The 23,524-nt window shown below is 35.9% G+C and overlaps 1 protein-coding gene across 1 annotated transcript in view; it reads right to left on the minus strand.

Annotated features, from left to right (window-relative positions):
- The window catches only part of LOC137385899 (bridge-like lipid transfer protein family member 3B), a 51,894-nt gene that overhangs the window by 9,598 nt on the left and 18,772 nt on the right, over positions 1-23,524 (minus strand). Inside the window, exons 10-20 of the mRNA XM_068072501.1 lie at positions 23,135-23,306; positions 21,041-21,222; positions 17,722-17,828; positions 15,078-15,161; positions 14,071-14,833; positions 13,463-13,486; positions 11,918-12,064; positions 11,077-11,133; positions 7,489-7,682; positions 6,479-6,700; positions 1,068-1,218 (exon numbers count right to left, since the gene is read on the minus strand). Of these exons, the coding sequence (XP_067928602.1) occupies positions 1,068-1,218; positions 6,479-6,700; positions 7,489-7,682; positions 11,077-11,133; positions 11,918-12,064; positions 13,463-13,486; positions 14,071-14,833; positions 15,078-15,161; positions 17,722-17,828; positions 21,041-21,222; positions 23,135-23,306 (2,103 nt within the window). The remainder of the gene's footprint in view (positions 1-1,067; positions 1,219-6,478; positions 6,701-7,488; positions 7,683-11,076; positions 11,134-11,917; positions 12,065-13,462; positions 13,487-14,070; positions 14,834-15,077; positions 15,162-17,721; positions 17,829-21,040; positions 21,223-23,134; positions 23,307-23,524) is intronic.

The following is a 23,524-nucleotide window of genomic DNA, read 5'->3' on the forward strand; positions in this document are numbered from 1 at the left end:
GTCCCTCCCGCCATGACTTTCACACTCGAATCCCAAGAAGAAGAAAATAGATAGGTAACAACCAACTTCACAACCAAAACTGTATAACCCTTACGCTGCCATAAACGCATTTACGCGTTTTCTAGGGGCCACTGCCATAAACGCATTTTTGGACTTTCTCAGCAATTGTCTGGTAACCTGATTTTATTATTTGTTGACCACATAACCCACAGTCTTTAAGTGTATTATGAAATTGACTGTGTTGTCCGAAGATTTCTCTATAAAATCAGCCTAAAACAACGAAGCAATTTTAAACTTTTGTTTGAGAATTTCTAATCTAAAAACGAACATTTTACTGTGAATTCATTAACTATCCCTCGCGAGTCATAAAACAGGTAATTAGTTGTTGATGAAATAATAGCCAATTTAGATTTTCGTGATTATACAGACAATTAAAGTAAAACTTGAAAAAAGCTGTATACATATCATGAAGCAATATCGGCAATTTCGGTAAAATGACTGGCACTAGGCCGGTAGTGAATTTGTACATGGCTGGCAGTGGAAGAGATAATGTGGCTGGACCTGATGAGGGTTGATATTGTTTTTGGTTGGTAATAAAATTCATCACTACAATAATTATTCTGCAATTTTATGACTTCACCTACCAGACTTTCATCTTCATCAGTTACAAATTCGGTGACTAAACTGATATAATCTTAATTTGCTTTGCCATGCTGCTCAGTCGGTGTATTAGCTATAATGAGTTTACCAGAAATTTCCCATTGATCCCAACCACAGACGAAATTTGCCTGCATTTCTAATATGACGATTTTATTGTGGATATCAATGAACAAAGCTATTTAACTTCGCGTTTTCGCTCGTTCATTATGATAGTTTAGTTTCGCTCATTAAATTTTCACGAGAGGATGACACCGCGAAAACGCGAAAGTTAGATGCCGCGAATACATAAGTGTCCTAGGGTATACATGTTATGATTTAGATTCTACTGACCTAAGACCATCCTTTTAGAAACAACATCAATATTGTGTATTTTAGCAACAGAAATAAAGACTGCTAATGGTTGTAACCTGAAATTTGCTGTGCTTGAAAGTCGTCGTAGTAGACATTGCCCTTGTCCTCACTGGTGAGAGACCTGAGAGCCACCTTGGCTACGATGTCTTTTTCAACAGTTTCTATTCCAACTTCTATACCACAGAGCCTGAATATCATCACAGAGAACTAGAAAAAACAATATGGACTTGTCAGAACAAGCTACCACATGCAAACATAGCTGTCAGTGGGCCAGTCGTCAATCGACCAGTTGTCAGTTGATCAGCCATCAGTCGACTAGCTTTTAGTTGACCAGTCATCAGTCGGCCAGTAATCAGTTGACCGACCGGCTGTCAGTCGAACAGGAGTCATCAGTTGACCAACTTTCAGTCAACCAGCTGTCAGCAAACAATAGTCAGTTGATCAGCACAGGGACCACCATCAACGGGGAGTTAGCCACGATAATGGTTGATATCCATAGTCGGTTGATATTTCATACCATACAATTTGTTGTCTATATTTCTAGTACCCGCCCTTCACTTGAACTCATTAATGCTTTACTTAAAAATCAGGTCTCACCTCAGCATTTTTGTGTAATTTTAATGTAATCAGCCCGTCGAGTCGTTGTTACCAATGATATTTAAAATGCTTCATATCAAGTCTTTTGAATATTTGATAGTTTTCAATAATAATTAACTGACCTCATAATCTGCTTATGCTAGATGTATTGATTATTATATGGTAGCCATACTCAAGTGCATGTTATATGTATAGATCAGGGGTGTCAAACTCATTTTCACCGAGGGCCACATCAGCGTAATGGCTGTCCTCAAAGGGCCAGATGCAACTTATAATTGTAATGAAATGTAATCGAATAATATAAAAGAACTTAAACTAGTCTTTGATATTAAATAACTCTGACTTTATTACTTAAAGTTGCAAACAGAACAGTTGCACAGCAAAACATGCAGAACACTTGTTTTCGAAAAAAATCAGAAAAGTTACACAATACCCATCAACATGGGCATACTTTCAGTAAAATCAAAAATTGTGAGCTGCTAAGAACATGAATTTGTTGGCATACACACATTAAATCTGCAAACACTAAATAATTGCAACGGCAGCAACACAAAATCAATATGTAAGCAGCAAAAAATCAAAAAATTATTTGCTGAAACAAAGTTAGACTTGCACCAAAGAAATTACAAAATATACAATGTTTGACTAAAATTAGTAATTTATTACATACAATACAAAGTTATGAATATTATTTATACATGTACAGTTAGTCATGAACATGAAAATCACGAAACTATAATTTCGAATTTTTCCTCACGAGTATTATCTTCAAAGCATAGCAAATCTACATCCCAATATAACTCAAATAAACTGTCATAAACATGTTTCAAACAATAACAATATGGGTCGCGGTCACAGAAACCATGGTTAAGTCGCAAATCACGAAGTTGAGTTATTCGACTTTAAAGTTGCACTAACTGAGTTTATAATTTTGGTAAGGATTTTTGTAACACGTGCTTCTGGACCAATCAAAGAGTGATCTTTCTGAATCTGAAGTCAGTTTAGATAATAAATGGCTTAACACTTTCAAGACTGACATCGAATTATTTCGATTGGAGTTGCCCTCTCCAAGTGGCTGACATCGAAATAATTCGACGGCGGTTATGCTAGTTCATAGTACTAGTTCTTGACCTTGGATCGGCTAATGTTGCCGATATTCTGATAGCCGTGAGTTTTAGCTTTGTGTACAAAAAAGATTTTTGCCATTAGCTTAAATAAAACTGGAAATACTAACAAAAATCTCAGGCTATGTCAGAATTGTAACTTTCTCAAGTTTTTTTAAAATTTGAGAAAGCTGCTAGGATTTTTTCTACATCAAAGAAATAGCTGCAAATGTTGATGAGTTGGTAAATAAAAGTGATAGTGATAGTGAATATGTAGATGACTGTGATGATGAGGAAGGCGAGTAAAACTGAAAATACTCTCAGAATTAGTCACAGTAGATGAAAATCACAGCTTTAGTGAGTAAAAGATGTCAGTGTGGTTTCACTTTATTTAGTGTGTCAAGAAATGGCTTGACTAATGGGTGATTTAGAGACACTCATTGATAGACTCCTGATGGTTGTAACTCATCTTTTTAGTCCAATCTTTGGTCACACTCACATCTCATATGATTAGTTGCTTTGGCCAAACTATTATTAGATATGTAAGTGACTACTGGCTAATATTAGTAGATTACTAGACTAGTTCTAAAACTGCTTCTATAGGGTATACTGCTGCAAAGTAGGATATTTTACATTCTACATGCAAATATTTCCCGCCCTTCCTCTCTGTTGGGGAGAGGAAGTCAGGGATATGGAGGGATAGGAAGGGTGGGGGTGGGGTGATTGAAGGGGTGGGGTGTGGGGGGATAATCCTCCTTTTCCAATCCACCTCTGCCCCAACCGACCGATTTTGGAAGCAAGCTGTGGGCTATTCATACATTTATAAATAATAGCTACAAAACCATTATAATTGTATTAGATTACTGATGAAGTGGATAGGAGAATTGGTGGTTGATCCAATTCAGATAGTAATATGCCTATGGATATGAATGATGATGATCACCACGAACTGGGAATAAGCGAGAGCAATTTGGAAACAGACTATTGTGTGTTGACTGTTTTTGTCTTATCATAGGCTTAATGTGAAATAATATGTCATGTCAGACATAAATAAAAGTAGATATAATACAATCAAAGTATTTACTGCAATGGGCAATACCTTGTACTCTGTTTACGAAAAATATCATTTTTGCTTTGAAAAGGCATTCTTTGTCTTGAAGTTACATAGATTAGATTTATCAGAATAAACTCATATTTAGTATGATATGAAAGCTCATGTTTTCAGCTCCACAATGGTGTGCTCATACCTAGTTTTACTAGCATTATGGTAGACATATTATATAAATAGAAAACCTCAAAAGCAGCCAGCCACTGGGGGGAGGATTGTACTAAAGCGGCCAGACTTGAAAGTGTTAAAACCTCAGAAAAACCCTTAAAACCGTTGCTATGCTAAACAGGAAGTACTAAAAAATGGCGTCCGAAAAACGTAATCGTTTCTTTTTTGCCGATTTGAAGGATAATTCTGACATCTTGGACACTTATAATGAGTTCTTTGATATTCCAACTGATGCCAAAAGCAATGTAAGTAAAGGGAATGACCATGAGATATTCATAACCATTCTTATAAGATTTTTACAATATTTAATTATAAGAATAATTATTCGATTTTATAAGATTTGATTATAAGAAAAATTATTCGAATTTGCTAGATCAAAGTATAGAGTGACCGATGATGTGCAATATGTTACTGTTTTTATTTTTTTAACATTTTGTTGATCATACTACGGTTGTGCTCAATATCGCGGCACTGCCAAGCCGTTTTTAACATCTGCAACGTTAGGTAATACATTTTCTTATAGATATACAGCCATTTCTATGACAACCAGCCAAAATCTGTTTAGATTTTTAAATTCAGCATAATGTTTTTGATATAAAGACAGAAATCTAGATAAACATCACAACCTCTTAATATTGGTTGCTATGACGTTTTGAAATGTAAACAAATCTGTGCATCGGTTCTCGTTTCTCAGACTTTAACACCAGTTTTCTCGGAACTATGTTTTCGCACTGATGGTAAACATGCATTCAGTTTATTGACCATAAAATCTGCTGTATTTAAGCTAGAATCAAATTTTTTTTTGCAAAATAACTGTGAGAATTTTCTCCTTCCGTTAATGCAGATAACTCTAAATGTTATAATAACTTGACCATGGTTTCTGTGATCATGACACATATGTTCAGTAACTCTGTTCTTGACTTTTCAGACTTCCGGGGCAGCTCTAAGAATGAATATGATACTATCGAGATTGAATGATAACTTTTGTCTGACTATGGTTGACAGCCTAAAAAGTGCATTTTTATTCGAGTGTAACGATTCAAATTGACAAAATTAAAAGTTAGTAGAAACTTTGAAACATTAAAAATAATGTTTAAATTTGATTTATGCAGTCTTTCACTGTCTTACCCTTTCTGAATCTGCATATTTACTTGTGGAGTTGAAAAAAATTGATCACGAACGATAAATTTTAAAGTGACAGCGATGATTTTCAGTTCATTTAGATGTCGCAATGGGTGTAGTAATTTAGTTATAACTTTTGCCAGAGAGATCACTGAGGCATATATGTACGTTTGTTTGATTGGCCAGAAACTTTTTTTCTGACTAATAAAAATTATTCTTATGTAATGTAAAAATAACAACACAAGGAATAGATAAATTTCAGAGGCAAGATAACTCGCGTTGGTGTGTGCCTAGCAACGTTATAAATGCGGGAGAATGAGTCTCGTGCGAATGAGTAATTAAGCCCTCGCGGGCCACATAAAATGAGGTGGCGGGCCACATGCGGCCCACGGGCCATGTGTTTGACACCTGTGGTATAGATTGTCATATGGTAGCCATACTCAAGTGCATGCTATATGTATAGATTATCATATGGTAGCCATACTTAAGTGCATGCTAAATCTATTGATTATCATATGGTAGCCATACTCAAGTGCATGCCAAATCTATTGATTATCATATGGTAGCCACACTCAAGTCCAACAACTTTGACGAGACTTTACGTAATGTTATTCGGCAGTTCTGAGCTCCTGGAGTTGGCGAGTTGCCCAAAACTAGTATTACTTCACTTCCTCTTTTGGCAACTAGCAATACAAATTCTTGGTATAGTACAAGGTAAGTATACTAGAAAGTATAGGTATTTTTTATCATTTGCAATTGTTTTTAATATTTGAGGTGATCTGACTACCAATATGTTTCAAAATTAAAATCAACAAAACTTGATCACAGTTAAAATGCTCAGATCATGTGAAAGTGCTACAATGATGTCTATAGTTGCAACAGGAACGACAGAATAGAGACCCGTAACGCTGTAGCTTAAACGCACTAGCGGATATTAACTATAGCAACGATATCAACTAATGACATCATTTCACACGTATTTTTCTTCTGAGCGGTTAACTGTGATGAAGTTTTGTGAATTTTAATCTTGAAACATCCTGGCAGTCAGACCTCAAAAATAAAAAACGATCACAAATGATAGGAATATACCGATACTCACTGATAAAATCTACTAAAATTATGTGTAAGTGTAATCTTTAAGAATGCTTACATTGTCTGCTTACATTGTCTGCCTATTTGGGGGTGTCATGTCGTGGAGGTGTCATGTCATGGGAGTGTCGTGACATGGGAGTGTCGTGTCATGGGAGTGTCGTGTCATGGGAGTGTCGTGTCATGGGAGTGTCGTGTCATGGGAGTGTCGTGTCATGGAAGTGTCGTGTCATGGTGGCTAGACAAACAAATAATAGTTCATAACATTATTAAAACTAACCATCTGCTTGGGTCGTTCAGTCAATCCAGTGCTAATTGTGGAGCTCTGGTCATCATTTAGACCTCTGTTTTGCTTAGAGACGAATGCAGCTTCCTCCTCTTGACCCGATAACTCTGCGAGCAGGTCAAAGTCATCAGATATGCCCGAGCTGATGGACATAACATCCAAGTGATCTGCATCTTCCTTCACTTTGTTTATAGAGCTCTTCACCTTGGAGGTGACCTGCAGAATAGACTTTGGTGACTACAACCACTGTAAATAAGCTTTAAATACAATATACTACACTAGGTTCACCTTTACATACAAATGATGGTATAAACAAAAAAATGTAACTCGAAAAATAGAAAATCAGCTAACAAAATCAGTCAGGATCTAGAACAGTCACACACAAACTTAGAGAGAAACTGTTAGAAAAAACCATGAACGACTGATAATGATGCTGTAAGCACACTAATATAAACACCATTTATTAAGTTGGTCGTGAATATAACGGAAGCCGAGGAAGAAGCAAAGCTTTCCACTGTCTTGTCTATTCAAAAGTATAAATGGAGAAAAGACCAACTAGTATATGAGCAAAAAGTGCAAAATCCTTGTCACACCCTTTATCATATTTTCCCGCAAAATTGTCTAATGAACGTAAGAAAATGAGGTAAGTACTCGCAATTAACGAAAAGGTGACTTTATAAGACGAGTTTATCAATTTCTATTTCGCAAATTTCCCCTTACGTTCAACCGTTTTAAGCCAGCCCTGACGAGCAGTGAAAAGTGATGGATTACTGTACTATGGAATGCTTGTAAACTTCCCATGTCACACTTCCTCTAAGCTGAATGTGTTGTCTACCGTATTTTCTAGACTAAAGGGTGGTTTGGAGTAAAAGTCGCACCAGCCAGAAAATGTATGATGAAAAAAACATATAAAAGACAAACTATATATGACAAGATACAACACATAATTCATCACAGCTACAATCATCATATGCTAAACACGGTAGTACATGATAGACAATAACCTTGACAAGCATGGAGCTGAGTTTCCCAGCAGCATTGTGATCTGTTGGATAATGGAATGAGTCAATCGTGTGATACGGTGATCTAACATGACCTTTTCGTAGATGCGCATCAGCTTCTTCATAGAACGATACGGTAGAGACACTGGCTATCCCCGAATCAGAGCAAGAAGGACTGATATCCTCTGACATTGTACCTAGTGGGTGTACAGAATATTCGAAAGGAACTAGCATGAGACACCTGGTCGCTTACCACTGGGATTGTTTACACTACTATGATAAACCTGCCATGGGTCTAACGCTAACTTATTTATAGCTTAAAATGCTACAAGATGAGTGTCATTGATAAAAACAGAAAACAATACCTGTAAAATTGAACCAACAAAACCATAAAATTTGCCAAATATCACACCAGATGTCCATTTTTAAAAGAGTATGTCAGTTGTTATATTATATTAGCTATATCATATTTGTATGGCTTATAATAAGCTTGTTTTGCATGCTCTAACTTTAACTTCACGATACGCCTAAAAATAATTGATATGGAGTCAAAGATCCTGTTAGGCCAAATTCATTCACAATAATTTATTAACATCATGTCGTTACAAGCCTTATTTTAACATGATAGGTTTGGAGATGTTTACAATATAACATGATAAGTTTAGGGATGCTTACAATATAACATGATAGGTTTAGAGATGCTTACAATATAACATGATAAGTTTAGGGATGCTTACAATATAACATGATAGGTTTAGGGATGCTTACAATATAACATGATAAGTTTAGGGATGCTTACAATATAACATGATAGGTTTAGGGATGCTTACAATATAACATGATAGGTTTAGAGATGCTTACAATATAACATGATAGGTTTGGAGATGCTTACAATATAACATGATAGGTTTGGAGATGCTTACAATATAACATGATAGGTTTGGAGATGCTTACAATATAACGTGATATGTTTGGAGATGCTTACAATATAACATGATAGGTTTAGGGATGCTTACAATATAACATGATAAGTTTAGGGATGCTTACAATATAACGTGATATGTTTGGAGATGCTTACAATATAACATGATAGGTTTAGGGATGCTTACAATATAACATGATAAGTTTAGGGATGCTTACAATATAACATGATAGGTTTAGGGATGCTTACAATATAACATGATAGGTTTAGAGATGCTTACAATATAACATGATAGGTTTGGAGATGCTTACAATATAACATGATAGGTTTAGAGATGCTTACAATATAACATGATAGGTTTAGAGATGCTTACAATATAACGTGATATGTTTGGAGATGCTTACAATATAACATGATAGGTTTAGGGATGCTTACAATATAACATGATAAGTTTAGGGATGCTTACAATATAACATGATAGGTTTAGGGATGCTTACAATATAACATGATAGGTTTAGAGATGCTTACAATATAACATGATATGTTTGGAGATGCTTACAATATAACATGATAGGTTTGGAGATGCTTACAATATAACATGATAGGTTTGGAGATGCTTACAATATAACATGATAGGTTTAGAGATGCTTACAATATAACGTGATATGTTTGGAGATGCTTACAATATAACATGATAGGTTTAGGGATGCTTACAATATAACATGATAAGTTTAGGGATGCTTACAATATAACATGATAGGTTTAGAGATGCTTACAATATAACGTGATATGTTTGGAGATGCTTACAATATAACATGATAGGTTTAGAGATGCTTACAATATAACATGATAGGTTTAGAGATGCTTACAATATAACGTGATATGTTTGGAGATGCTTACAATATAACATGATAGGTTTAGGGATGCTTACAATATAACATGATAAGTTTAGGGATGCTTACAATATAACATGATAGGTTTAGGGATGCTTACAATATAACATGATAGGTTTAGAGATGCTTACAATATAACATGATAGGTTTAGGGATGCTTACAATATAACATGATAAGTTTAGGGATGCTTACAATATAACGTGATATGTTTGGAGATGCTTACAATATAACATGATAGGTTTAGGGATGCTTACAATATAACATGATAAGTTTAGGGATGCTTACAATATAACATGATAGGTTTAGGGATGCTTACAATATAACATGATAGGTTTAGAGATGCTTACAATATAACATGATAGGTTTGGAGATGCTTACAATATAACATGATAGGTTTAGAGATGCTTACAATATAACATGATAGGTTTAGAGATGCTTACAATATAACGTGATATGTTTGGAGATGCTTACAATATAACATGATAGGTTTAGGGATGCTTACAATATAACATGATAAGTTTAGGGATGCTTACAATATAACATGATAGGTTTAGGGATGCTTACAATATAACATGATAGGTTTAGAGATGCTTACAATATAACATGATAGGTTTGGAGATGCTTACAATATAACATGATAGGTTTGGAGATGCTTACAATATAACATGATAGGTTTGGAGATGCTTACAATATAACATGATAGGTTTAGAGATGCTTACAATATAACGTGATATGTTTGGAGATGCTTACAATATAACATGATAGGTTTAGGGATGCTTACAATATAACATGATAAGTTTAGGGATGCTTACAATATAACATGATAGGTTTAGAGATGCTTACAATATAACGTGATATGTTTGGAGATGCTTACAATATAACATGATAGGTTTAGAGATGCTTACAATATAACATGATAGGTTTAGAGATGCTTACAATATAACGTGATATGTTTGGAGATGCTTACAATATAACATGATAGGTTTAGGGATGCTTACAATATAACATGATAAGTTTAGGGATGCTTACAATATAACATGATAGGTTTAGGGATGCTTACAATATAACATGATAGGTTTAGAGATGCTTACAATATAACATGATAGGTTTGGAGATGCTTACAATATAACATGATAGGTTTGGAGATGCTTACAATATAACATGATAGGTTTGGAGATGCTTACAATATAACGTGATATGTTTGGAGATGCTTACAATATAACATGATAGGTTTAGGGATGCTTACAATATAACATGATAAGTTTAGGGATGCTTACAATATAACATGATATGTTTGGAGATGCTTACAATATAACATGATAGGTTTGGAGATGCTTACAATATAACGTGATATGTTTGGAGATGCTTACAATATAACATGATAGGTTTAGGGATGCTTACAATATAACATGATAAGTTTAGGGATGCTTACAATATAACATGATATGTTTGGAGATGCTTACAATATAACATGATAGGTTTAGGAATGCTTACAATATAACATGATATGTTTGGAGATGCTTACAATATAACATGATAGGTTTAGGGATGCTTACAATATAACGTGATTATCTTTACACAGCATTTATGAAAGTAAAAAGATCACCTTCGTTAAAACTATCCGCTATGACATGGCACAATGATCAACATCATATCTGGACGCAAGGCCAGATTCAACTTTATAACTATTTTCTCTTTGAAAAGCAAACTAAGAAACTTCATACATTCAGTTGGGAACTTGAGAGTGCATTAAAGAGAGAATCAAAATTTCTTACCCGTAGGACTGTCTACAGATATGGCCACCTCTGTTTCAGCTGCCTCATTCTGAGTTACTATAATCAAATTACATCCATATTTAATGTAAAACTTTCCTTTTGTTTTCAAACCATGAAAATCTGTCAGTGATAACAGTAAAGTAATCCAACTACTTTACGGGGTGACGTTCCAAACCAACACACAAATTGAGAATTTCCTAGAAATAGAAATTAAAAATACTTCTCAAGTATTAGCCATAATTCTAACACTTCAGAACAATTGAACCGCTTTCTAAAATCTCACAATTACTATAAATGTAACTATAAGAAGTGCAGGACTATAGACTAGATAAATGCTCGGCTAGTATACATGTATACTATGTTCTTCTACCTGCGGTATACTTGCCCAGCACACTGTATATGCTATACTGAAATCCGTTAAAGAGTAATGAGAACTGAATGGCAAAGTATGATCGACACGGGAGTCAAAGAGGTAAAGTCAATGCTAGATATTTTAAGCCATCCGCATCAGGATAGCAAAATGATGGAAAGCACTTATTGGTGATTTTCTGTAGACGAAGGAGGGAACAGTCAAAATTCCATTTCATGGTTGAAAAGCTCTTGCGGGATATCCTTGGAAGATATTCCACTTTTATTACTGACATCAAGCAGCTCGTTGCTAGGGGATGTCCATATAAATAGAATGGTGCTCTGCATTATACCTTTGGGATGAGACTGATGTGAATTGCTATACATGTACCGTCAAAAACTCACAATATAGCTAAGCTGCAATAGTTGAAGCCATGAAGTGGGAGAGATTACTGTACTAGTAAATCGTTAAACTTCAAACATAGAGACCTACTAGGTAGAAGAGCAGAGGATGAGAGGGCATCTGAAGTAATGGGTGGCAAGTGCTCTGTGGAAGAAGGGAAACTTTCCATGTTTGAGTTCACATTTGCTCCAGGTTTGGCGAGCAAGGCCAGCTGCACCTCTCTCAGCTCTAGTATCACTGTAAGCAATACATAGAAGCATATGTATTGCTTCTATGTATACATCTCAAAATAATCCAACCGTGAGTGAACAAACGAGGACATTTTTGATGAGCGCCACAAACCAGCATACGATGTAAAGAGGGTTCCAGAGTTACTTCTGTATGGGTCACTCAAAGACACTCAATACGGTCTACTATTGTAGATGAATCAAGCACTATACACCAGTTGTGACAGTCTAAGAGCACACGAGATTGTGAGAATACCAGGAGAATGAAGTAAATCTTAACACAGGCACTCTGTCCCTTCACACTGACATTTCTGGTACATGTATATACCTAGTAAGAGTATGTATGTGTACATCACCTTGTACGATTATTACTATTTCAGCGAGTCAATATTATAATCATAATAGATGACATTTATTATCATAGATATCCCTCCTTATAAAGAGAAACTTCAAGATGTGATCACATCAAATTATAGATTTTATCAAAATGTATAGATATTTTCTATCGTCGAAGATTTTGTTTGTAGTTTCTGACTAGATTAGCAGGTAATCTGACTGCCAGGATGATTACCTAAAACTAAGATGTTTTAATGTTTAAGAATGAAATCTGAAAGACTTGACATAGTTAACACATTCAAAAGAAAAAGACGTGCCAGAGTTCTCCCAAAATAGCATCAGTAGCGGAGCGGTTACCTGTCCCTCTAGTTATTGACATCGGCTTTTGCGTTGCGCGTCTCTACTGATATATATTTTGTTTTGTATTTGCTCATAATTGTTGGAATAAAACTTCAAATATAACCTCAGATACATTGCTATAGATGTCTCAAACGATTAAAAGGTAGGTTGGTTAAGACTTGTCCCTTTGGTTTTCTCTAAATGCTGCGTAAAAATGATTACTGGATGCTGATGAGACAATAATGTATATCTATAACTTATAAACAGAAAGAGCGACTATTAACATATTTTCGGGCTCGTCTTTTTCTTCTGAGCATTTCAACTGCTACCAAGTTTTGTCGATTTTAATCTTGAAACATACTGGCAGTCAGATCTAAATAAATCAACAAACAAAATCTCCAATGATATTGAAAGTATAACGATTCATAATCAGACCATCCATATCATATCTTGGATACAGCATGCCACAAAAATCCTCACCATCTTTGCCATACTTGATTCGCGATAGATATAGAAGTCTCCACAATGCTCAGTCAATTTGGGGATAGATCAGATACATACGAATGCAAAAAATAAAATCATCTCAGCTTGAGTTGCGCAATAAATAATATCATCAACTTCGTTAGAAATTAAACTGATTATCTATTAGGTGGAAGATAACCATAAAGTGAAAGCAAGTGATGTGAGTTTGAGGGACAAGAGAAAAAGGGTAGAGCAATGGAGAGTGTATTACCAGCCATAGGCACAGTCTGATCTTCTGCAAGTACATAAGCACAACTAGGTACCGAGGTTTAGGTACAGACAAAATATATATCAGCTGCCAACCATAAAGTAAGTGTACTCTCTTTATTGGACTATAGCTATAAACTCTTACTATATTACGACCTACATGTATGATCTACCAACTATATGCTCGTGACAGTTCTAGCTGGTTTATAGCTAAACAACTTTGTGTTGAATAGCTTTTTAGAGCTAAAAATGTAAATATTTTAGAATGCAAGCATGCTCTTATGATATCTATGAAGGTCTGTCGCTATGATATCTAGAATTTTTTGGACAAAATCTGAGGTGCATCAACTAAAACTTGCCTATGAAATGCAGCTCCTAATAAGGCAACCAGTCATGGCAATTTTATGTTTAGAGTTTCATATGCAAAAATAAATAACATGTTGATAAATTGAGCAGTAAAATAAGTATCATTGAGAATGATACGATTCCAAAAACTAGCAAACCTGAAGGTGGAAAGAAGAATATACCTTAATAGATCTACCAAAAAGCAAATAATTTCTTTAGATTCTAACATGGGCAGTTGGGTGTGAATGGCAGGTTAGATTGCAATACCTGATGTGGAATCTAACACAGCGATTACTTCTGTCTCGCCAGGCCCTTTGGTAAAGAGATCTTTGTGAAGCGATACTTCTTCTGACATCATGTCAAGCATCTCAGTGAATGTGTCCGCCAGCCTCATCAGAAAGCAGAATTGGTAATGGTTGAGTTGAACACAGATTTTACTCTCAACATTAACCATGACTCCCATGTGCCTGGTTGGGTCCTCTACACTATGCCCATTTTCCACAACTTTGGCCTTTGGCAGCTGGCTCAACCGCTGCAAAGGCAGATGATTTGATGGCTCTTTTGCACTAACAGACGCCGGCCCAGCAGGAGAAGGAATAGGAGTAGCTAACCAGACAGTCACAGGAAACGATTCAATAAATGACACAGGTCTTGACCCAGCATTCTTGACTCCTGTAAACTCTGCCCACAACTGTTCTAACTCAACGGAAAGCATCTCAAAAGGTTCTGGAGTTTCCGTGACCTCATGAGGTTGGAGCATGTGAGACAGACGGGAGTCAGCTGCGTAGTCTCGGTGTTCTTGAGCTATCAGGTCCAAATCACGAGAAGAGTCATTTGGAAACTCCTTAGTGTTCGACAGAAACAGTTTGGAGCATTTATTGAGAAGGTTTGTATGAGCAGCTTTAGTTGTCTTGTTGCTATTGAGTGTCGTGTGATTGTTAGTTATGAGAAGCTTAGATATGAGTATCTGAAGGCTGTCTGGACGGCCGTGTTGATATTGAGGAATACGATCCATCACTGGCAGGACTATCTGTAATAATGATGTAACGAAACGACATAATCCACTGCCAGTTTCCCTGAGCAGATTGTTATTTTGACATGAAGAAAGGAAATGCTGGTTTTAGAAAAAAAAACTATCCTCAATTGATGGCAACTTCAAAATATTCAACTGGTCGTCGGCAACAGTGAAAAGATATGTGTAAATAGCACAATGATATTGTTATTGTGTTGCTGTGTCTGGATAGGAAATATTATAGAGTGCTGCTTATGAATACCTTGGGCATAAGAGCCTCTAACCGCAACTCCATCCTTTCTTTCTTTTTATTTGTGTCGATAGGTAGCGCCTTGAGTAACTCATCCTACACAAAATATAGACAAATATGCATAACATATCTAAATATAGAGATAAATATGTATAACATGATTTCCAAATATAGAGAGATATACATGTATATGATATCTAAATATAAACATCAACATGTATACGATACCTAAATAAAGAGATAAGCATAATTATATGTATCTAATTATATATATATCTAAATATAGAGATAAACGTGTATACGCTATCTAAATAGAGAGATATACATGTATACGCTATCTAAATAGAGAGATATACATGTATACGCAATTTAAATAGAAAGACAGACATGTATATGATATCTTAATGGAGAGATAAGTATCTATTTGATATCTAAATATAGAGATACTAGCTGAATTATTACAGTACAGACTACCTGAATGCTCGGCGTTGCTTGGGTAATAAATAATTCTTTGCACAATAAGTTTATTTCTATTTAACATATAACAACATTTACCATTCTCACTTTCAAACTTCATTTCATGAGAAGTGTTTTGTGCAGTTGAAATAAATTAGGAGAAAAAATAAAACAACTTTAACAGTAGATGAGTTGCTGTAGTTACCTACAGTAACTTTAGTGTATTTAGTGGTTATGATCTGCAAAAAAATGTAACATTACAATGTAGTACGTGAAGTGTGTACCTTCTGGAATGCTTACCTTCGAGACAGATGTACAACATAAACATTGAATTTAACTTAGATAAATTTAGCTTACTAAACACATGCTTAGAGCTATGTTTTAGTATGCACTTTAATAAACTAAACTTCAAATTTGTTATTGGCTAAAATTTTATCACTTATCTGTTTTCAAATTCATTTCTACCATAACTTATAATGAATAAGGCTGAACTGAGATAGCCAGCATCGTATATCTCTTTCAGGCGTTGTGGAAGAGATTTCAGCAAATAGCATATAGGCATTTCGTCGTAATCAGTACAACGACAGCCCAAATTTATTTCGAGAGAAATTTTGGCCGATATCGTATAGCAGATAACAAACTCGCCCTAGTATGGCGAGGAACGAAGCATTGTGTTTTACAGAGTAAGACAAAAAAATCTTATTACAGAAGCATAGTAACCTATAGATGTACTGTATTAATTATTAATTTGGCGTATGCGATCGCGGAAAGGAAATACGGTATAATTATGGTAAGAGCAATGGGAATGGTAAGAACGGCTTAGCATTGTGGTTAGGTGCACCTATTAACAAATTTGCGGTTGCAATTTTCGTGAGTTCAAATCCAGTATGAAGTCGACTTTTCATTCCTAAATTTTAATCGTTATAGCATAGGTGGACAAACGACAAACTTGGAGATTTACATATAGATACACGCATAGGATATCTAAATAGAGAAATAAACAAGTACCGTAAAACCTCTATTTGAATGCCATGTCTAATAGAACGCCACTATCAGAGAAGGGTTGAAAATACACCGCCACCCTTTAATTGAACACTGCCTCTATTTGACTGCCCCTTTAACATTCTTTGATCTTTACAAACCTATAATAGCAAGTGATCAGTAAAAAGGTGTCCACAAAACTGTACTAATAATGACTGGGTTACAATTTTATTACAAATACAAATTTATTAATGTTGTTGAGCAACTGCGTTGCTGCTGTAGAGATGACCATAATTTTAGTGATAGTGTACCTTAGAAGATCGATTGTCACAATCATCAGAACTACACTTTGAATTAAAGTCACTAAGGTCTAAATCATATCCATTATTTTCAGATTCGTCCTTAATGTGGTTTACAATCTTACCTGAAGACTTTAAAACATATGATGAATGATGAGAATACTCTTCAGGAACACCACACGATGTAATAACAGCCATTGCTACAGCATATTCTAACTTTAAAATGTTAAACACGTCTTTAAAAATTAAACACGACAAGTCCATTTTCTAATTCCAAAGCTTTATGATTTTTTCTTTAAAACTTTGAAATTGACACCATAAAAATTCTTAATAACAGCACCACACTAATGTAATATTTTATAATCAAAGTAGTTTTTTATTTAACTCGATTTGATACTTCGACATATATGAAAAACGTTTTAGAAAAAAATGCTGAGGCCTGCGGCATTAAAGTCGATTCACCCGAAAGAGAGTGTAAAATGCAGGCGGCATTAGCATCACTTAGCCTGTAAAAGGGTTAAATTTATTGAATTGAATTTATCGAAAAATACAACGCCACCATTTATTTGAATGCCACCTCAAATTAAACCTCAATATAGGGGAAGGGTTGAAAAATAGAGCGCCATGACGTTCAAATAGAGGTTTTATGGAATATGATATCTGAATAGAGAGATAAAAATGTATATAATATCTAAATCAACAATTCCAATTTTGCAGTAGTCTGCTAGGTCATTACAACTATAGCAATTATAAGTTATTCCTTAAAGCTGTGAGAAATATTACTTCAGAACTTAAATTATATGATGGTAAGGAAGCAAAACGCTGCAGATGCTATTCAGAACAATGGGAAACACCCTAGCTAAACGTTATCAAAACCAAAAAGCAAAATCAATGTTCAAACCACTAGCGATGACACCTACAACATCCTTGGCGAGGCTGAGAGCAAATGAGTTGAACCAAGTGATTGTGTACGTGTCCACAACAAGCTTGATGGGATTGACTCGTATGTATGCATTAGGGCACGGGGCTGCAAAAGACAACCTCAAGCCTTATTCTGAGTTTAGAATTATATACAATAGATGTTTGATAAAAACTAAAAAATATCAGATTAGCGATAATATCAACCAGCTACATGCCGACTCAACATATCATGAACAAGACTATATTAACCAGATCTTATGATGTTATATGTTAACCAGATCTATTAGTGTCTTGTCAAGATAACAACTGATCCTTTCATCAAGAAAGAGAAATACCAAGATACTAGCAAGAAATACCAACATAATCTAAAATTTACCAGCCATAATGCCAACTGGTCATATGATCACCTAGTCTTGATAACTAGTTAGTTGTCAAACCAAAAGTTATCTTAAAGTGTAAAGCTTAGTTTTATTTAAATAAAATATTATCTAATATGATTTAATATTAGATCATATTAGATATCTAATATCTACTATGACTAACTAGTCTGATCGTTTAGTCTTGTAACTAACTAGTTGTAATGCTAACTGGCTATAATATTGACTAGTCAAACAATGAAATCCTCTATTTCATTACAATGCGTGAAACTATAAACAGAATGCAATATTTCACAATTCAAAAGGCCTGACGACTGCAGGACACAGAGTACAGAGGACTATGGGAGCTTTGCTTGAGCCAAGGCTAGATCTATACCGTTTCAAAATAAGAACTTCACATGTCGCAACAATCATACTACCATCCACACAACATGTTCACACAACGTGTTCACACTTAACATATATAACAAAACTTAACTATAACACGTGCTGACTATAACACGCTAATAGATATACAGTCATACCTCGACATACAAGCTAAATGCTTATCAGGACTGAGCTCATATGCCAACTGCCAATAGATTATCTCGTATTTAAAATAAATTTTTTTATATAAAATAACTAAATACAAATTAATCCGTTCTCACCCTAGAAAAAGCCACCTACAACAGGATATGACAATGGAAAAGTTGTTTTTAAATGTTATAATTCATCACCTACGCTCACAAAGTAACAAATACCTATATAGTGGTTATGATCTGCAATAAAATGTAACGTTATTATATACAGTACTGTATGAAGTTCTTACCTTCGATACAGAAGATGGCAGCTAACGATGGTGTGAGACTTGATGGCAACATACTCGGTACTTTACATTTTTGTGATGCTACGTACCATAACATGAATGTAATATAACATAGACTATAAATTTAACTTAACTGACCTTAGCTTACTAAGCGCACACACACGCGCACACACACAGGCACGCACACACACACACACACAGGCATGCACACACACACGCGCACACGCACAGGCATGCACGCACACACACACGCGCACACACACACACACACAGGCATGCACGCACACACACACACGCGCACACACACGCGCACACACACACACGCACACACACACAGGCATGCACACACACACGCGCACACACACACAGGCATGCATGCGCACACGCACACACAGGCATGCACGCACACACACACACGCACGCACACAGGCATGCACGCGCACGCACACACACAGGCATGCACGCACACACACACACACGCACACAGGCATGCACGCACACACACACACGCGCACGCACACAGGCATGCACGCACACACACACGCACACACACAGGCATGCACACACACAGGCATGCACACACACAGGCATGCACACACACGCACAAACACATGCACGCGCACACACCTATAGATAAGTTTTAATCCTAAACGAAATGTAATTCTAATTTGGTTGTATATTTTTTGTTCTTGCGGATCGGCACTTTTTGCCTTGCCTTTAGACTCGCTTTTGCCTTCATTTCTAGCCGGTCTTTTTAAAACTTTCTCAAACTGACTTGGTGAGAAAGACAGAGCGACGCTGTTTTCGTAATCGACTTCTCGCATACTCAGCCACTTGGAGGCCGCATCGAGAACCGTCTCATATCTCAAGGCAAAGATTTGCAGAATTTTCATCGTATCTTAAATGTTTTGTATGTTGAGACATTTCTATGTCGAGGTATTAGTACTTAGTAATTGGTACTTAGTTTTCCATACAAATTCTATTTAATAATTCTTTGCGCATTCCTTAAATAACAAGCAAAAGGTTTATTTAAGAGTGCTTGTGATGTGCCACTCCGTGCAATCATAACCTAATAAACCGAGAGGAAAACTAAAAAGTTTAGAAAGCTGGTTCCCACTATATCTCGGCGTTGATACCACAATACTTTGGTGATCGTCGATGATAGTGATGTTCACACTATCACAAACCCATCCGCTTTTGCATACTCTGTGACGTAGTACTCTCATTTTTTTCGTTAATTTTTTACGAAGAAGCCGCTTTGTTTTCGCGCGCTCGAATCTAATACTAGTCTATAGTAACTTTAATAAACAGAAATAAATCTCGCTATCAGCGACCGCGAATTACTATCGCTGAAATGGTTCACAATGTACAGGCTGTCATCGATGCTCAGCAAAATATCGGGAAAGTTTGACAGCTGCAAACTTTTTCGACGTATTCGCGTTGCTTCGTCGATGCTATCGGCTTGCGGTTCACACAGTTGACAATGAATGACGAAATGAAAACACCAACATACGACGACATAGTGTGAACCTATATGTGTAGCTAGTCGTTTATAACACTGAAGTAATTATGTTAAAACTTCGCATTAGCACAATTTCATTAAACACTTATAAAAAAGTACTTTTTGAAGTACCGTGCTTTTCGGACTATAAACCGCACCCCTATAAGCCGCATCTGCTTTATTTTCCAAAAAACGATAATAACACAATACATAGGCCGCGCCTTTGTATAGGCCGCAGAACTCAGGACGGCGCTTTTTAACACGGCAGCAACTTTGCTGTTTAAAACGGAACAGTGCCTAAAGTCACTGTTTCGTATTAACCGACGCTTTTTAATCTAGTGCCTAACGAAACAGTACCGTTAGGCATTGTTTCGTTTATTCTTTCACCGCTAGAGGCGCACTAACCGGAGATTCCAGTTAATGCACCCTAGCGGTGAAAGAAAAAGCCACAGAATAGCCGCATCCTTATATAAGCCGCATGGCTCAAATTATCAGAAAAAAGTAGCGGCTAATAGTCCGCAAAGTACGGTAGTATAGTCAATCTACAAAAACAATCACTTGTAGAGAGGTTACGAGGTCACAAAAATAGGTCAACTTGCGTATTTGGTTGCGACTATGGCCATAAAACTACTCACTGGGTAGAGAGGTTGTATGGCCATGGAAATATTCTGTAAACTCGGCATGAATAGCAGACATATCAGCGGGTAAATGGAGGGACTTTTTGTCTGACATGATCAACTTGGTAGGCCTGGTTGTCTCCTGATGCTCTTGAGAGACAGTTGTAATAAAAAAGTCTTCTACTGCCAAAATGGTTAGCCTAAAACACAACAAGTTAATAATGCAAGAACACAGAAAGTAATTGACAAGCGAGCTGTCATCTGCTCTGATCATATTGTAACAAAAACTAGTGACTAAACTTGTGTTTTGGAATGTGACCCCACGACCAAACACGAGTGAAGCGATTGTTTGGGAGCTTTATGGTAAATGCATATGTGCACACAACTCATGAAAATTATTCATCAACACCGTCGCAAACCCTTGTACCGAAATCTCATCAACAAATTTAACCACTTTTCAATGGAGTCGTTTAAGTATAATAACGATACAAAACACATATAAACCTATTTAAATATGTTACCAAGTCTTTGAAATTTGTAGACAATATCCTAAACCTTACCCATCTGATCAGATTATACATAAATAGACAGATTAATTTGGCCTAAAATCGCCATTAAAACTTGACAAGCCTTTTTTAATCAATATTAAGACCGGCCAACAAAGCGCCAATAAGGCCGTGCGACAGAGAGTAGAACCAGTAAGTCATGCGCATTTCACGAGAAAAACGTGCACATTTCACCAGTCTATGGCATTGCCCAATTGCCGAAGGTTTCTGTAATAAACGTAGAAGTACTGAAAAGTAATCATTTCTTTTTTGCCGATTTTAAAGATAACTCTGACATTTTGGACACTTATAATGAGTACTTTGGTATTCCAACTGATGTCCAAAGCAGTGAAGGTAAAGGAAATGATGATGATATTTTTCTAACGATTCTTATAAGATTATTACAATATTTAATTACAAGTATAATTATTCGATTTTATAAGATTATAAGATTTAATTATAAGAATGATCATTCGAATTTACAAGATCGAAGTATATAGTGACCGATGTTGGGCAATATGTTACTGTTATCATTTTTCTAAAGATTTTGTCGATGATGCTACGACTATGCCCAATATCGCGGTACTGCCAAGCCGTTTTTAATATCTGCAAAATTAAGTTATAGGGCTACACTTTTTTTTATAGATATACAGCTATTTCTATGACAACCAACTAAAATCTGTTTACAATTTTAAATTCAGCACAATTTTTTGCATGTAAATACAAAAATCTAGATAAATATCACAACTTCTTGATATTGGTTGCTATGACGTTTTGAAATGTAAACAAAATTGTGCATTGGTTTTCGTTTCTCAAACTTTAACACCAGTTTTCTCAAAACTATGTTCTCGCACTAATGGTAAACATGCATTCAGTTTATTGACCATAAAATCTGCTGTAATTAAGCTGGAATCAAATTTTGTTTTGCAAAATAACTGAGAATTTTCTCCTTCTGCTAGTGTAGATAACTCTAAATCTCACACACCCGACTTAACCTTAACCATGGTTTCTGTGATCATGACCCACTTCTTCACTTTGGTTACAGATCGCTGTCAAAACCATTCTGCATTCAACACAACCAACTTTCAAACTGTGTATATTACCCAGCAGCTTGCCATTTTACTTCTAATATTGCGTTTCTCCTATTGCAGGAGAGAGATATAAACATAATATTTTCCTTTCATTGTTGCTGTTTGTTGTACATAATAATACCCAGTACATTACAGCTACCAATGCAGCTACTATTGCAGTTATCCTATTACACTGCAGTGCCATTTGACTACTAATATTGCATTTCTCAACCAGCAGTACCCTTTCTTTTTTCCAATATCACTTTGGTCATGGGCTGTATGACAGGGGAATTTCTAGTGATATTGACATAAATATTAGACCAATACCAGTACAAAGACAATACAAAGAGATGAGAGAGGGAGGGAAAAGCACGAGAGAGAGAGAGGGAAAAGACAGAAGAGAGTGGGAGAAGGAAGAGCAAAGGAGGGGAGGAGAAGGCAAAAAAAAGAAGGGAGGAAAAGGAGAGAAAAGGGTAAGAAAGCAGATGGACTAATACCGTTCCACAAGACTTTTGCAAGTATCCTCTGGAGTTAAATGAGTCTTTTTATGACTATTCTTTGCTGCGTCCAATTTTGATTGGTTGGCATAGTTTTTGAGGAGAGCTGCTGTCCACTCATCACGGGCCATTGTATTGTCATCACACTTAGCCCAGCTAGCTCTGCTCTCACCTGCAGCAGATAATCAAGTAAATCATCTGGTAAAAAGGCTCAAAGCTGTTTGAGTAAGCAAACCGATTGCAAGGAAACAAAGAAAATAGTTTGTGCGAGAAGGGCATGCGTATTACTGTTAGCCTCAAAGCTAAGAGGATAGTTCGTGTGAGAAGGGCATGCGTATTACTGTTAGCCTCAAAGCTAAGAGGATAGTTTGTGTGAGAAGGGCATGCGTA

This window comes from Watersipora subatra, chromosome 1 (assembly GCF_963576615.1).
Source record: "Watersipora subatra chromosome 1, tzWatSuba1.1, whole genome shotgun sequence".
Lineage (NCBI taxonomy): Eukaryota > Metazoa > Bryozoa > Gymnolaemata > Cheilostomatida > Watersiporidae > Watersipora > Watersipora subatra.